The sequence below is a fragment of the Melanotaenia boesemani genome, chromosome 8 (assembly GCF_017639745.1).
Source record: "Melanotaenia boesemani isolate fMelBoe1 chromosome 8, fMelBoe1.pri, whole genome shotgun sequence".
NCBI classification, from domain to species: domain Eukaryota; kingdom Metazoa; phylum Chordata; class Actinopteri; order Atheriniformes; family Melanotaeniidae; genus Melanotaenia; species Melanotaenia boesemani.
Window position 1 is genome coordinate 16,679,839 of NC_055689.1, and position 17,613 is coordinate 16,697,451.

Genomic DNA, 17,613 nt, shown 5'->3' on the forward strand with positions numbered 1-17,613 from the left:
TCTAATAGTTTATGGGGCCTTTGCGGGACCTATCTGTCACATCCTTTACTCTTACATGAGACATACAAAGAAGTAATAAAATCCTCAGTGAAGCAGAAAGCTGTAAAATTAGAAGTTTTGGCCTGAAAAGCTAAACTTTAAAGCTTTGAATAAATAAGGGGAGATTAGGTGCTCACTTGTGTTTCTAGGATTGAAAAGAATTACCATCTTATTCCACTTAGATTCTCCATTCCCTCTCGCACAGAGAAAAAAAGCCAAATTCATGACAATGAATGAACCGTATAAGGGTTTATAGTAGATTTCATATGGTTTTATGCAAAGGTTAATAATGTGATAAACATGTCCAGGTCACTGTATTTAACATTTTTAAAATGCACACATGGAGAGAGTAATATGTTTTTCTGAGCCTGTGTGCCCCATGATGGCAGCCATTAGACAGGAGTAAGGCAGCCATGATGAATCGGCACTTAGCCCAGAGAAGCGCACTTGCTCAATGGTCTGTGAATCTCCTGCTGCCACTGTCAGCCTCCAGAATGTTAAATAAAGTTATTTGAATATTTGTAATATTAATGTGCTAACATGTCAAAGGCCCACTGGAGTCTAACAGTGAGAGAAAATATGAGCAGATTAATTTTGCTGTGTGGAGATACAGGGCTGCTCCAGCAAGGAATTATGTATATGCCCAACTATATAAACACATGATCAGGGATATTGCCTTGGACGGACAGACGGATGGATGGATGGACAGATTGGCTGTTAGTTTAACTAAAACGTAATAAATAAGTTGTGGGATGATTTTATAAGCAGTAATATTAGTAACTGAATTTTTAATGCTCCTTTTTTTCATTCTAATTGGATGTAAGAAATGTTTAATAAGGTAAAAATGAAGAGAAAAATATCAGGTTTTTATCACTGGCAACCACTTACAAAAATAAACAACTGCAGCTAAGAACCTTATCAAAGACTGCCACCTTCATATACTCCCCTCAGAAATTCATAGGTTCAAAAGGAAATCTAGTTACCCATGGGAAAAAGAGGCAAGACCACAGTTAGGAACACACAGTCCAAAGTTTTGAATTGCCTTAGTTTACTAATAATGCAAGTTTTTATGTTTGTGCTTGTCTCTGCAGTTTATCCTTATTGCATTAACACTTTGGATGCATAGTATTTTATATAAGTAATCTACTACTAATACAAGCTACTTCCCACCTTGATAAGGACACTTCCATAAAATATTTTTGAATAGTAATAGTCATTTTAATTCAAAGTTAAATACATAAATAATCTAGTTTGGCATGCTTACATCATTCATCTGCCATATCAGTCACTTTCATACATTAGAATAATTTGCTTAACATGGGGTTTTAATAACTTCATATATGAGAACACAAAGATCATTAAAATGATCAATGTTCATAAAAGCAGATGATGTAACGTAAATGTATTCAAAGCGATTCCATCACTCACTCAGCTGGAGACTGCCATAACAGCAAAAAGGTTCAATAAAAACATCAAATCAGTGTCTCTCAGGTACTTGAACAGGACAGACACACAAGACAAGCTTTGCATTGGTGGAGGTGGCGAGCTGCTGTTTGGAGTGTCTCTGCTCGATTTAACAGGGAGGTGATAAAATATTTAGCAGATTGCTTACATAGCCGGGGGGGAGAGAGAGGAGGGGAAGAGAGAGCAGGGGATACCCAAATGGCTTGTGTGGGAGCTGGGGAGCTAGTAATGAGGATGGCATGCTGGCATCACTGTGACAGAGCACAACTCTGTATCTCTACATGGCCTCTCTGCCCAGCTGACAGCACGGCTTACGCATACGCACTACTTGTCACAAATTAAAAAGCATTAGGGAACATGCAATCACGCATTGGAAGGTTATTACACATAAAAAACACGCTAAACTGCACTTATTTGGAATGTGAAATATTTAACTTCACTATATATATATAGATAGATAGATAGATAGCTAGATAGATAGATAGATAGATAGATAGATAGATAGATAGATAGATAGATAGATAGATAGATAGATAGATAGATAGATAGATAGATAGATAGATAGATAGATAGATAGATAGATAGATAGATAGATAGATAGATAGATAGATATTGTGGATATAACAAATTATATAAACATTTAAGCATTAATTTGTTCCTGAAAATACTTATCATTTTCCTCTCACCATCTACAAATATATAATGTAAGTGTTTGTACAAGGATTATAGTTCCACAATGATTGCATGTTTTGTTATATAAAGTCAGACATGTTTAAGTAAACTTTTGTGTCATCTCAGCCAGTAATGATAAATGTGCTCTATCAACTATTTTTTTTAACAATATTCTGTTGAAAAAAGGTGTTTTTTTTTGCAGCAGCAGCAGGCGCACCACCGCTTATACATTTTTGCTGAATATCAAATATATAAATAATGTAATAGCACATAACCCGATTGTTTATCACTGGTCAAAGACATTTTTTATTTTGATTTCCCACTGGTTGGTACACTCTGCAGCACCTTTCCTTTTTCTAAGCAATACTTTTCCTTCACATTGCCCTGATTGAGGGTAATTATTTCAGCTTGGAACTACATGCTCTTATATTCTTTTTGTTCCTGTTCCTGTTACTTCATCTCTAATGGGCAATTACTTTAGACCGAATGCTGAGGCCATGTTATTGCACCAACCTCCAATTGATCGGCTGCCTGTTGTACTCGCTTCCACAAGCACTTTTAAGTTAGATTTCCCTGTTTAAATAATGGATTACAAGTCCATGAAAGAAGACTGCGTGGAAAATAAAAGGTTTAGATTGTTGCTGTTATTGGAAGGGGCCTCTCAGTGGAGATGAGAGGGGAACAGATTCCACACAAGTCTGAGAGTCAGATGGTTATGAGAGATAGAAATGGTTAATCTGTTTCTCTACTTCGATCTTGGTATTGTAATCTTTCTACAAGCCTGGAAGTTGGTGTGTTTGTACTGAGGATTAAAGTCAACCTACACAACGTTTCAAAGATTTATACTATTGTCAGCTTAAAGCTGCACACTAACGTCTACTTCTCGCCACAGACTGTTTTTCATAACCCTCATGATGTTAGAGATCAAATTTAACACAGTCTTCTTGCTGTATGTGCTAGAAGAAGGAAGTGCGAAGGATTGTTAGCATTAGTGAAATATGTATATCCCTATTATTTCAAATATTTGGGAGCACAATATCTATTGGTGGACTGCATGTGCATATGCATGCATGTGTTTTCGACCTTTGCAACAGTGATGTCTGCTATGGAAGCCACAAAAATTCTCACATAAACACGTGAGCCTTATTATCTTCACTTGCTATACAGCACCTATGTATACGATTTTAGGTAAAATGAGTGGTTAAATATTAAACAATGACAAAAAAGGATAAAAAGTATTATTGCAATACAGTCTTCTGATTTTTACCTCCACCAAAACAGAGGTCATGTATTCACCGGCCTTGGTCAGTCTGTCCGTTTGTCTGTCTTAACAACGTAACTCAAAAGGTTACTCACAGATTTAGATAATATTTTAAGCAGATCTCAGAAACTGAATGAGGAACAATTGATCAGATTTTGGGGATTATCTGGATCACCACCTGGATCCAGGAATTTTTTTTAAAAGGATTTTTTACAATGGGGATAATTTTGCTATTAGAAACTTCTAACTAAAAAATAATTCCCACAATCATTGGCAAACAAACAAACAAACAAATAAATAAATAAATAAAATTCAATGGCTTGGCAGAGGTCCGTGCTCTCTGAGTGACTGAGGACCAATACAGATATGTCACTTGTTGCTGTGAATTTTCGGTTTTGAATTTCACCTTTAATATTTAACCTTCAAAGAACATGCATAGCATACTTTGATAAAAAAAAAAAAAAAATAAATAAATAAATAATAAAATAAAGACAGGAAGAAATATGCTGAGATACTGCCACTGTATAGTGTCTTGGGGAGATGGTTCAGAAAGGTTTATTATAGTATCTTCAGCCAAATCTCAGTGGACATTACTGACAGTGGCTTTATTGCTAAAAAAAAGTACAATTTAATAAGGTTAGAGTTAGAAAGCTATTCTGGTTCCAGTCATTCATCTGAAACATACTTTAGCAACAGTATCACAGAGTACTAATCACGGAGTGCTTAAATAAATCTTATATAAAATAATATCTCATTATCTGAATTAATAATTTTATATTTAACTAAACTTGGCTAAAAACGTAATGAGGTACTAAATATTTACAAGTTAAATTAACTGGTAGAATTATATTTTGGAAAAACATGAGAACTGAAGCTTTTAATACTGTATAAGTAGCTTAAAATACACATTTTTTTCCTAAGAAAACTGTGATTGTGACATTTGTGCAAATATGATGCAAAATAAATACTTTGTCATTACTTAACTAAAAGCAACTAACGTTTGCCCTTTAATTCAATTTGAAGGTCATTCAGTCTCAGCTAAGGGTAGTGTGTGTTCGTCTCTGTGTGTATGTAAGTGTGTGGGTGTGTTTTGTGTAGGACATAAAGCAATGCAAGAAGGATACAGTAGACAGAGTCACGCACAGTGTGCTTTGTAGATATGTGGCACTCTTATATCTGTTTATTGATCAGAGCAGATGGCGTCAATCAATCTTATCTGGGTTCCACACACTCTCCAACTAACCTCCTGAGGCAGGCCGACCAATACTGCACCATACTGAGAGCCCCAAGCCTCTCATATTACTGCCAGACACCTTGAACAAAATTTCTGTTTGTATATGTGTGTGCGTGGGTGTGTGTGTGTGTGTGTGCTTGTGAGTGTGTCAAAATAAGGTGCAGAACCTAAAGGTGCATTAGAGGACACAAAGAAAAAGGAAGGAAGTAAAAGCTTGAACCAAAATCCTACATTACCCTTCATTTTAAATATGAATCATTATTTATTCCTTATAACTAAGTCTTATTCAAACTGAGACAAAGACAAAACTCCCACCATCTATGAAGTAGGATCTACAAAAGGCTGGCATTCACTACAAATTACATCTCTGTGCTATTGTGCCTTTTAGTAGTTCTGGAGGTAGATATAGTCAAGGAAAATATACAGAATATCATGCTCAGCAAAACTTATAAATCATTATCATTTCTGCGTTTTCAATGATGTGGAAAAAATTTGGGATACAGGTTTTTTTTTTACAAGGAAGCCTTAAACAGAGCAACATTATGTAAACAATCCAAGATGACTTGATTTGTTCTATCATAAATGGTCCTTTATTTGGTAAGCGAGAGAATAATAAAAAGCCAAAAACAGTTGTGGAATGTTTCTGAAAAAAGAAGAAGAAGGAAAAAAAAAGCATCCAGTTTATTTCTTACCTCGGCAGACGTTGCCATTGTCAGGCTCAAACCCAGCTTTGCATGTGCAGCTTCCAATAGGAACCATCCACTCTCCGTCTCCGTTGCAGTAGAGCTTTATAGGGACATCCACCTCCTCTGAATTGGGGATGCATGTCCCTCTTGCAATGACAAGAGAGGTGCTTTCAGCCCCTGTCAAGGTCTCTGGAAAGATTGCAAAGTTCTGAACCACACTTGGACACTTCTTATAAAACACCCTGACTGACAGCAGAGACATGCAGGCCCCATAGTCCTGAAATGCCAAGTAGAAGCCATTTTTGGACAGCGGACCAAAGCTGCGCACCTCTGTGTTGACCTTCATCAGACGCCCACCAAAGTCCACCTGTGAGAAGCTCTCGTCTGCAGCAATGGTGTCCACCTTGAGGTAAGGGGCCTCCATCCAGAAGGCTGTGCCTTTAGTGGCAATGACAGCATCTGTTTCATAGTAGTACAGATTAAACGTCTCCTTGCAGGAACCGGGGACGTTTGGAATGGAGCTGCAGTCGCGCACAGTGAATCGTATTTCTACATAGATACGTTGTGCTCCACGGCGATCAATGAAGGTGGTGAGAAGCCAGTTATTTTGACTGGGCTCGAAGACATTGCACACCTGGTAGGTCCTGATGGTGTTGAGGTTTTCATCATAGCCACTCACTTCCTCCCACTACAGAAAAAGAATGAGAGAGAAGGAGAGAGAAGTGCACATGGTTGATTAGTAATTATCTGTGATGAGGCTGTAGCCCCCCCCCCCCCTCCTTTTTTTTTTTCTTTGATAGAGAATGTTAATATTGGCTGAGCTGCAGAGAATTTGTGCACATATTACTATCCTCCCTAAGGCACTAAATATGAGGCTTCTTCCTGGATTAACAAAAAGGCATCAGCCTATTGAGCTACGGGGCTTATTCATCCTTTGAGAATACACAAATGTCCTCCTTTTTTGGAATAATAAACAACTGACTGAGTGCAGCAACAGCAAAACACCACTTTATCGTCTTGTTCTCTAAATACGCTCACAGCTGTAGAATGTGTATTCCCACTGTACAAGCACAAGCTGAGTAATTACTGTGCATGCAATGCTATTTGCCATCTATGCCAAGTGTTGCTGGGCACTGGGTTGATGCATTAGAAAATATGGTTTGTAACAAATTCTAAATTATGCCACTGCTGAATAACAATTAGACAGACGTTGAATACGTGGCTGCCAAAAGCCAATGTAGTGGAAAAGTGCTTGTATGCAAACTAAACTGAAGTACACTGCAGGCCATCTCTTGCAGGTGTGACCCAGAAAGTATGCTGGACGAGCATCAGATTGCCTCTAGGGAATTACCTCTGTGAGGATGAGTTGATGAAAATGTGCTATCAACATTTGGCCGAAATCAGTGTGAATTGGGAAGAGAAATCACAGTGAGAAGCAGCTTTGCCTAAAAGCTTGCATTCATATGAAAACTTTCGGGAAAGTGTCCATCTGTACAAAACTTGATTATTCTAAATCTGTTCAAAGCAGACATTCAGCATTTCAATCCTGGATCATTTCCACTCTCCCTAGTAACGATATTCTTTATACTCCTACTTGAAGCAAACAGCTTGGTTGAGAGATTTATTTCTCTAAATTCTGCAACGTCAATGATCCAAACAGCTGTAGGCGAGAAGTTAATGAGGTCTATAGTGGACTGAGTGGGCCTCCAATCAGTTCATGTTTCTTGTCTGCATATATCTCCTAGTGCTCCCTACTTCCTCTGACCTTTAAAGCCCCAACAGCACAATGAGGCTTAATGGGGAGGGCAAGATATCGGCTCAATGATCCAGTCAAACCCTAGTAAAGATTCTGCAAGTCTTGCTAGATGAGACCATGAGATGATATTATACATGAGATTCAGGATAAATGTGTGTTATCAAATTTTAATGTAGATAATAAAACTATTTGGTGCAAGGGCCACATGGAGAAAAAAACAAGAAGGGTTGGGTCTCAAGAGGGCATGTAGAGAGAGGAGTGGGAAGACACATGATGAGCAGTGAAACTGCTGACATGATAAATGAGTTTACAGAAATCTGAGGTGCAAATTAAAGCCTTTTTTCACCGCTGCTCCCTCTGTGCCCACTTCACTGTACTCCCCCTCCCCCCCTCTCCTCTCTTCCCCTTCTGCTCTCCTCTCTCGTCTCTGCTCTGTAATGACCATTCATCAGCATTACAGGAACCTGTCCCTTTCGGCACTGCCTGTTCATTAATACAGCCAGCCCTAGGCTCCTCTGCACCCGCCTGCTCCGGTGTAGGAGGGGGTCCTCACCGCCTCACGTCTAGCCAAATGACCACCATCTTTCACACCAGAGAGATCCCTGAGGCATCTCCAATAACGCTCGTCCAGATTCTGTCTGGAAATTCATTGACTCTTATAATAATAATGAACTATAGTTTTTTATTTAATCTCCAGTAGATATTCATTGTCATCACTGTGTAAAAGACAAAACTATTGCAGATCCACCAGTTGCAGAGCTGCAATCAAAGTTCTTACCAGAGCTTCTTCTTTTTCCTTCCTGTGTTTTCCATTTATATGCTGTTAATGTACGTGTGTTTGGAGAAGGCAGTGTTTACGATTTGATAGTTTATAGACAACATATTGATTTGCTGGCTCTTGTTTTGCTGCTGAGAGCTTGAGGATACTTGCAACATTTCTGCCTGCGTAGGAGCAAAACATTTGATTACTGAGTTTTGACATCACACTTCAGCATCTGTATTGTTTTCTCACCATGTAAATCCATGACACACAAACATTTAGACGGAAAGTATATTCACCCTGCAATCATTCCATGTCGTGTCAATACCCTGCCAAGGCATAGGGTTCTGTTTTTGGCTCTTTTCCCAGACCTTTTGCAACATTTAAACCAAATCTATCTCCATGACATCTCCCTGACCCGAGAAAAGAGAAGACACCATCACTTGTCACCATAACGATAATGGAATTCTCTGTTCTTTGCATCTATTTCTTCAATTATTTGTGTATAAAACAACACAAGTCTTTTAGTGTGTATATATTTAGCCCTTGCATTAAGAATCCAAGCACAGATGTATGTTTCCAGTATGAAACTTTTTCATTATGGACGGGAAATGTGGAGAAAAAGACTGAAGGGTAAATATGAAGAACTGACCAGGGATCAAACAGGAGCCTCGCTGCTTGAAGCCATTTGCACCTCTACGGTATGCTCCCTATTCACTTGTCTATCGAGTCGCACCAAGCGGTATGTATCATTGATACTGGCTCTAGGTGGACAAGGTGTGGGAATGAGACAGAGTGTTTTTCCTGCTGTAGATCTCCTACAAGTTCAGGTGATAATACATCATGGTTTCTTTTGGCACCGCAAACCAAAAGTGGATCTGAGTTATGCAATGATGAACTAAAAATGCAGTGCAGTGGGAAGAAGCTGTTACAGACACTGTCCAACATCACTTAACACATTCTTTTATGTGTCTGTAAAGTTAGCTCTTTTTCAGCTTGCTCTACTTCACACATTTTCCCATTAACATATCTTTATTTTATTACTGACATTTTCACTGCGGTGTTTTAGATGTTGGAACACCTGACAAATACTGAAAGCTTTTTTTATACAGCACTCATTTATAAGCCCACTAATAGTACCCACTCTCTCCACTCTAATAGCTCTGCTTTTACCAGAAGTGTAGAAGATACTTTTTCCCTGCCCCGGATCATCCAATGTTGCCATTGTGCGTGTCATTATAGCTGCTCTATTATGGGCTGGAGCAAGGAGTCAGAGGAGCTATGGATTTACAGAGCACTTAATGTTGTGTTAATGACCAGTCACATCTAGCAGAGCTGGAGAAGAGAGGGCGGAGGAAACGAAAAGAGACAGAGTGATGAATAAAAGAAAAATACGGGTGGATATTTTCCTTCCCCACAGCCTCTGCTCGCTGCTATCGAGCCAGACTACCCTCCAAAAGACCATTCATCACAATGATTTCTTGCCATTACCCTCAAAGACTAAAATAACAAAGAGCAGCTTAGATGTTTAAGGTCTAGCTCTGGAGAATGGCAGCATCCAACATACAGGTGGAGACTAGCAGAGCCCCATTCACAGCTGGAAGGACTCGCTTATCAGAATATGAATGTAACAACTATTGAAAATAACAGACTAAATGACATGGACTCATAAGTCATTTGGACAAGGGATGGTGAAAAAAAGCCAGAGGGATTCTTTCTGGATCTCAGGGACAACATTTTACACAAAGGGAACTTCATGTAGCATCTTAGCTTTCTTTTTTCCAACTTAATGCTGAAGGTCGTATAATGGTTGATCTTCAGAAATTATACATATTAACCTTGAATAACAGCTGAAATACAAGAATTCAAGGTACCACAACCAAGTCAGCAATGGAACTAAGAAGTATTAATATTATTAATATTATCTACATCTACTGAATTATTCATTTAAATTTAAGTACATTTTAGCTTTTGTAGAAAGAGAAACATTATCTCAAGAATATATTACTATTTATTCATTTTGGTGGTTGAAGTTATGAACTTTTATTGTTGTTGATTTTTTTTCCCACAACATATATATATATATATATATATATATATATATATATATATATATATACATATACATGTGATTGTCAAATTTCCTTAAATGCTGCTAGAATATCTGTGTACATTTTTTCCCATGCGGATCTTTTTTCCTTATAATTATTGATACAAATCAAGATTAAATGATTGATGCACCTTAACTTTGATGTCACCATCGTCAGTGATAAAGCCTGTTGAAGTTTGAAGTAGAAAGTGGTTTGTTTTTAACTCTGGCTTAACCAGACAAACATAGAGACAGGACTTGACAACTTTTAGCTCATCATTCAACCTCAGCTAATTCACACGAGAAGGAGACCTGAGAAGAGAAGCGTCTACTTGGGTGATCTTTAACCTCCAGTCTGCTCTGTGATCCTCAGTGGAGTTGCACTCCTCCACTGCTTCTCAAATCCATCAGCACCAGTTAATCCGGCTACATGTTAGTCCAAATGCACCAGTTTGACATTGTTCAATGACGCAAAAATGTTTTCTTAATTTATGTACTAATGAGGGTAAAAAAAGACTTGACTTGGAGTTTAGCCTTTAGAGGAATATAGTCAGTAGAAAAGATTTCTTTTGTATTTTTGCATTCCTCACAGAATCTAAACAGATTGTGTTTGCATGTTTTATTTTTCTTCTTTCTTTCTTTTGGTTTGATTTGTTTATTAACTAAATATGACCAGGATACTCAGTTTAAATGAACAAGACTGGGAGAAATGGTTAGGACATTTAGGATTACTATCTAACCAAGAGTTACCCCTTCATCGATCACTCCACAACTAAAACATGAGGGTGGAGCCAAGTACAAGATTATTTTTCATACTACAGGCTTAGGATCTACATTTCAATAATGAGTTCATTTGTTATTCATGACAAACCAACATTGTGCCGAGGTGGGAAGAGTAAACCTTTGCCGAATACATTTTTTTAAAGATAATTAAGCATGAATAAATCCACATTTAAAAAGCCTGTTTTTGTTAAAAAGAAAAAATGGTAAATGGACTTGTACTTATATTGCACTTTTCCAGCCAGTTTGACCACTCAAAGCGCTTTACACAACTTATCACAATCACCCATTCACACCCCGATAGGCACACCAGGAGGCAACGTGGGGTTAAGTGTCTTGCCCAAGGACACTTTGGCATGTAGTCAGTGGAAGCCTGGAATCGATCCGCCTACCTTCCGGTCGAAAGACGACTGCTCTTCCTCCTGAGCTACAGCCGCAGAAGAAAAGAAAGGTACATGCACAGGTAAAATTCACATTGACAGATTAGCAAAGGCCAAGGTTTTGGAAGGACAGTGGATTATAGGTGGACATGAAAAGCTAAGATAGGGATTGAACTTTTTATGGCCTTGCTGAGAGATGCTCTTCTCATTTTTGCAAAGGCCTCTGCTGACAGTAATCACAAGCCAGATTGCTTTTCTTTCCTTTTCTTTTTTTTTTTTTTTTTTCCAAAGGCCGTTTCAAATACCTCTGAGTTAATGAGAATATTTGCATTTCAACCCTTTGGTCTGTTCCTTGAAGTCGATGGACATGTCATATAAAGCAAAAGTTCATTTGCTTTGGTAAAATAACTGCAGCTTCATTCACTCAGTTTCCCTTGCAAAGTTTTGAGACCATCTTCATAGTCTCCAGTAAAATCATTTACACACACATACTTTGACACACATAATCAAAGTGCAGCCTGTAAAATATGCAGTGTCATGATTACTATTATCATTTTTGATCAGCTGTGTTATTGAATGAATGCTGCTGTCAGGGCTGTTGCATGGGAATGATTATTTTGTAGGGCATCTGAGGCCTTGTTCCGCCTGGCTGGATGTGATGGATGGGGAGGAAATGGTGATGTCTGAAACACTCCAGGTCCTGCCAGATCCAAGCCACTATATAATTACAGTCACACAGATTGTCTGAGCCAAAGTATAGTTCCATCCGTCTGGATGGATGCAATGGAATGAGTCTCACTAAAGCTCTGCTCCCTGACCACGCCCAGACCCTGATTAATACATTTGTGGGACTGACTGGCTTCATAGAGATGATTAACAGTCTTTTTGTTTGCCTGTTTAGTTTTTTGTTTTGGCTGAAGTGGGGGCTTTTGTGCAAATTATCTAAAAGTATCTATACTATCTGAGACATCTGCTATGGCTATTATGCTCCTAGACATCTTTGCTGTACCATTAACGGAGAAATCATCGCACTTTTGCATCATCTGAGTTTTACGATGTAATTATTAAACCGTGTATTTTTAACTACAGGCCAGGTCCTTAAAAGTAACTCTCACAAAAGCCCAATCTGCCACTCTTGGAAAGAATAGTTAGTAAACACAACCCTCTGAGACAGAAATTTATACAAAAATTGAGAAGGAATATAAAATTGTAATAATAATTGATGTTTGTAGGAGTTGGAGATTTCTTCATGGAGAAAGTTTTATGCATCAACTCAGGCTTTAGAAAGAAAATAAGTCTATTACAGGAATGACAATGTTTTATAAATTATTATATTGTGCTCCAGTTATACATTTGCTTCTCAAGAAAATGTAGTAAAAGCTGCTGGAAATACAAACTGTAGCTGTTGAAGTGGGCAGAAGTGTTGACATCCTAAAGTTCCTCTTTTAAGCTTGTGTAATGACTCGCAGTCTTGCCTGTTCTGCAGACAACAGGATGTGGCTACAATTGCTTTTCATGATAAAGGTTATGAAATGATGAATGCTGTGTTTTTTTCCATTCTGACTGGCTTGCTTTACTGGTTCATGCGATTTGCATAATCTGCTCAATAAAAAGGCTGCGCTGGGGCTAGGACTTTGGAGTTGACAGTTGTCTCCATCGCGATGCCGAAAGCTTCAACCTGAGTTCTTTGTGTCTTATTTCATGATAGAAAAATACCTATTAGTAGCTCAATGTATCTTGATGATCTGTAGTCCCAATGATTAAATAAATTCTGTGGAAATCTCTTTCAGTGGGTGCATTTCCATTGCCCCTAGAATTGTGCAAAAGCTAAATATCGCAATAAAAAACCAGTAATGGAAACATCTACATTTCGAAAACACTCTCAAATATCACTAAAAAGTGTTTTTATGCTCTCATGTGCTGGTTTTTTTAGACGTGTCGGTATAGAAGTATATCGCAAAAATGTAATTGGAAACACTTTTCTCGCATTTACGCTTCACCGTACGTGACGTAGCAGGTCACGTGACCAGTTCATTTCAAATAGAGATGGCACAGTCTGGGTAGACACAGGAGGAGACGGAAATCTTTTTACAAATAATAAAAGAAAAAATTATAATCATCATCCCTGATAGCAAACAACGGTGAAATGCAAGAGTTTTACAAAGATTTAGAAATCTCTATCCTCCTCAAAGTGGAGTCTCATGGACTGAGATTTTACGAGAATAATGGCTAATGCGATAAACACCATTCAATGGAAACACCTGCAAATCGCAATTGCACTTTATCGAAATCTTAGAAATGTCGCTTTTATTTTGCGAAATACGCAGCTATAATCTTATGAGATAAATATTTTCATTTTTAAGTGTAAATTTGCATTACAGTGGTGCATCGTTAATCGCGGGAATTTAGTTCTAAAAATAACCCTCAATAGGCAAAATCCGCAAAGTAGTCAGCTTTATTTTTTACTATTATTATAGATGTTACAGAGGCATTAACATTTTCACACTTTTCTCTTTTTTTAAACACCCTCAAAGTTCAAATCTTCATAGAAAATATGTCCAGTCCAGAATGAAACCGCAGAACGCAGAACACAGAACACAGAACACAGAACACAGAACACAATGGGCTGTAAAAATAGATAAATAATAAATAAAAAGCATGCAAAATTGGGCTAAAAAAATAAATTAATAAAAAAAAAAAAATCTGCGAAACAATGAGGCCTGGACCGCATTTTAGCAAGGGACCATTGTACCAGCGATGTATGACCAAACCACACACACACACAAAATGATGTTTTATAAAGATTAAAAAAAAATTCTAAGCTATGATTAAACCACATAAACAAAGTTAATCTGATGTACTGTGTTAAATCAGAGAGCTGTTTCCTGAAGTCTTAGATCTCACAGGACACCTGGTAACACCCACTCAGGTACCTTCAGAGAAACCAGTCAGTTGACACAGCCTCAGCAGGGCTTCCTGTTACCAGTAGCAACATCACCTTGGGTCATTCTGTGAAAAGCCCAAGCTGTTTATTTAGTTTCCGTCTGACAGCCACTGCAAACTTATGGATCCATTGTGGAGGATGATGAGCGTGAAGAGCAATAATCCACCTGAAGCATGCATATGCAGTACTTGTTCTGTTGCACCTGCTTAAATATGAGGAAGAAGAAAATAAGATAAATCTAAAAGTAGAGCAGGATGAGTAACACTGAGAAATTCACAGATAGAATCTAAAGAGAAAGAACTTATATAATTTACTGTGGGCAAAAATATTTAATGTAAATTATATCAAAGGTGGACAGGAGTAAAAATAGAAAAAAAAAAAAAAAACAACATGACAAACAGGAAAATGGTGCTGCTGTGAAACACATTTCAAGGCCAGACAGTTTTGTACTTCATGCAGGAAGAGACAGGAAGGATGGTGGGTGGGTATGAGGGTGCTAGTTAGGTAGAGGAAAAAGTGAGTTTGAGTTTTTATGATTGATAGACTGATGTATAGAAAAGCAGTGGAAAAGTACATGAAAACTTCCTGGGTGGATTAAAAAGATGGAAGGATTTACGTCTACTTCTGCCAGCTCTGTTGAATTGCTGGAAAAGCAGGTAGAGCGAGTAGTAACAGAAAAACAATCACTCATATGCAGATAAACCCAATTCGCCCTCCAGCCCCTCCTCCAAATACATACCAAATTAAGGATAGTCTTTTTTGCCCTAGTTCAATCACTTTGTTCATTTATTTATTCTTTGACAAGAAAAAAAAGCCCTTGCTTCCTTGAACATGCAAGAGAATTCTTCCATGTGAAATATGGAGGGAGGATCCTGCCGGGGAAAAAAAAAAAAAATCAATAATTGAGGTTGCCATATGTTATCTTAATTTAGCTTGAACATGTACTCTGGAAGGCACACATACGCAATAGTTTTTGTTTTTTTTTCTGTAACTGAACAAAGATGCTTCTATGTTGGCCTAATTAGATTTGTGATATGTATAAAACGAGAAAGTAAAATGCCCAAATGGAGAGCCACAAAAACAAAGAAAGCCATGGATCCACACTGATGTAACATCTTTTTTGAATTGCATGTTGCAGCTCAACTGAACTCTGCACACTTTCAGCTTTAGAATTTTGTTTGTTTTGTTTTTTGGTTTCACAACATGGTTTTAGAGCATCTGATTATATCCCACCTACAGGCTGAAAAACTGCTGTGACAGTGGCCAGGACTCTGAACTTCCATGAGTGTGTAGTGTGGAAATGTATAGCCACAAAGAGTACAAAGGGGCTGAACATGTTTACAGAATAACCATGATAGCTGTTTGACACAGGCTTCATTTTAGGGCAATGGAAAAAAATAAGTCTGTGCTCTCATTTTTAGACACACTCAGATTCATAATCCATGCACATGGAAATGCAAACTATCAGGATGGCTCTGCAAACAATTTGTTACTTTAAGGAAATACCAAGGAATGGTGATGATGTGTGCAGGAGTTCAATAACCAGATGTAACAGATGGTTTGTTAGTCTGGATTTATACTTGCCCGGTGATTGCGTACAGTAGGGCTGGCATAGTTGGAAAAAAGTGATTGGATGAACAATCTGTCTATCACAACAAATCCTGGGCAAACCTTAAACAGATAACTGGATCTTGTTGGTAAAACCTAACTTTTGCCGAAGTTGGAAGTGTAGAAATGTCTTAATTTCCAGTTGCATTTCCATGCAGGAAGAAGCAGCTGCAGTAACAGATATTTCAGTCAACATAAAATTTGAAATGAGATTGTTAGTTTGTGATTATTTTCCCTTACTGTTGCCTTAGTGGAACAATAAAGTTGCATGGCTATCTCAGCAGATTGCACCTAACAGCTAAAAACTGCTTTGGATTTCATTAGTGGAAAACAAGTACTTGATAAAATGCAAAACATGTGTATAATCAGCCTTGCATCAATGGTAATGTACTTTAGGATACTTTGTGAATGTAACACATTCAGATGCACCTCTAGATGCATCAAATCATAATCAACGTAACGGCCATTAAAGATTCATGCTTCAGGCTGAACCCTGATTGTAGAGGAGCAAAAACTGAGAAAAACCAAGAAAATGGAAGATTCTCCATTTCTGCAGCAGTATGCACACAAATATTCCCAATTTTAGGAAAATCCATTCAATTTTAGGAAGCGAGGGGTTAAGCTTTGCTGTAGAGGCATTTTGGGTAATAGTCTCTAAGATTAATCAGTAATGGAAACTCAAAAGCAACACAAACATGGTTGATTTGTACCATGAAAAAAAAACAATGTCAACATGCTTGCCTATTATGACTAGATACTGTATTTGAATATGAACTAATTCATCTGGTAAGGGACTCTGATCTGTGAGCATGCATCTGAACAAACATGGGCAAACATTCTTTTATTAAGCATGTGGCTCATTGTTAAAGAGTTAAGAGATCACAGAGGCCATAAGGTGTGATGAGTATATGCTCATGTCTGGGTAAACTTACTTACATAAAGGTGTTTCCAACAGAATGTATGTTTTAGAGTTGTTTATTCACGTTGAAATGGGTCTACATGCACATAATCTAGGCCCTCTTTTCACCTGACCTCTACAGTTCAGCCAGCATGACTCACTGTTGTTCTCCATCCTCTCATTTCAGCTCCAGCTCCATGAGTTCAGAGTTCACCTCCATTCCTCATTCTAACTCCCTCTCACTCATCTTTTGTCTCTTTTTTTTCTCTCTGACTTGGAGTCTAACCATGTCTAGATAATAAATAATTAAGGGTATCAGAAAACACAATATTCCCTATAACAAGAATAGTTCAAATCCCAGTCAATGGCTGTTTCCTTGCTTACCATGTTATGAACAAGTCCTGGAGGTCCTTGATTAGTGTTGTTTAAGGTACCATGTAACTTAAACATGATGCTGTTCATAGGATCCTGAACAGGATCAACGTCAATCTACTGAGGTAAAGCTAAAGAAAATGCATGAATGAATTAATGAACCGAATATAGTAGGGAAGCATTGAGATACTTGAGACACACACACACACACACACACACACACACACACACACACACATATATATATATATATATATATATATATATATGATTTTACATTCAGTAAGTGTGTATTTTTGTGAAGAAAAAAGTGAGCCATACCCTCACTGTACCCCATACACTCTGATAGCCCCAATTCTAGCACCCTCAGTGAAAATTAGCCTGTGCACCCGGGTGCTGTATTCTGATCAATACTAATCAGAGTTGGAGGCAATAAAATCCAACAACTACTGCAGCCATTTGATGTAGGACTGACTGGGGATTAAACACATTCTAACTGCACTTAAAACTATAATATTAGCAGTTGTTAGTGGCTGTTTTGACAAGTGTAAAGAGAGCTTTAATCTTTCCATGTCAATACTACATGCCCTAAGAGACTAACGCACTGCAAGACAACACAATACTTGTAACTTCATATCTTTACATCATGATGACAGATTTTACATGTTTG

At 37.9% G+C, this 17,613-nt stretch overlaps 1 protein-coding gene across 2 annotated transcripts in view; it reads right to left on the reverse strand.

Annotated features, from left to right (window-relative positions):
• Positions 1–17,613, reverse strand: part of LOC121644230 (ephrin type-B receptor 1-B) — a 161,051-nt gene that overhangs the window by 86,469 nt on the left and 56,969 nt on the right. For both annotated transcript variants that reach the window (XM_041992056.1, XM_041992055.1), the window contains exon 3: positions 5,363–6,044. In XM_041992056.1, coding sequence (XP_041847990.1) covers positions 5,363–6,044 — 682 coding nt within the window. The remainder of the gene's footprint in view (positions 1–5,362; positions 6,045–17,613) is intronic.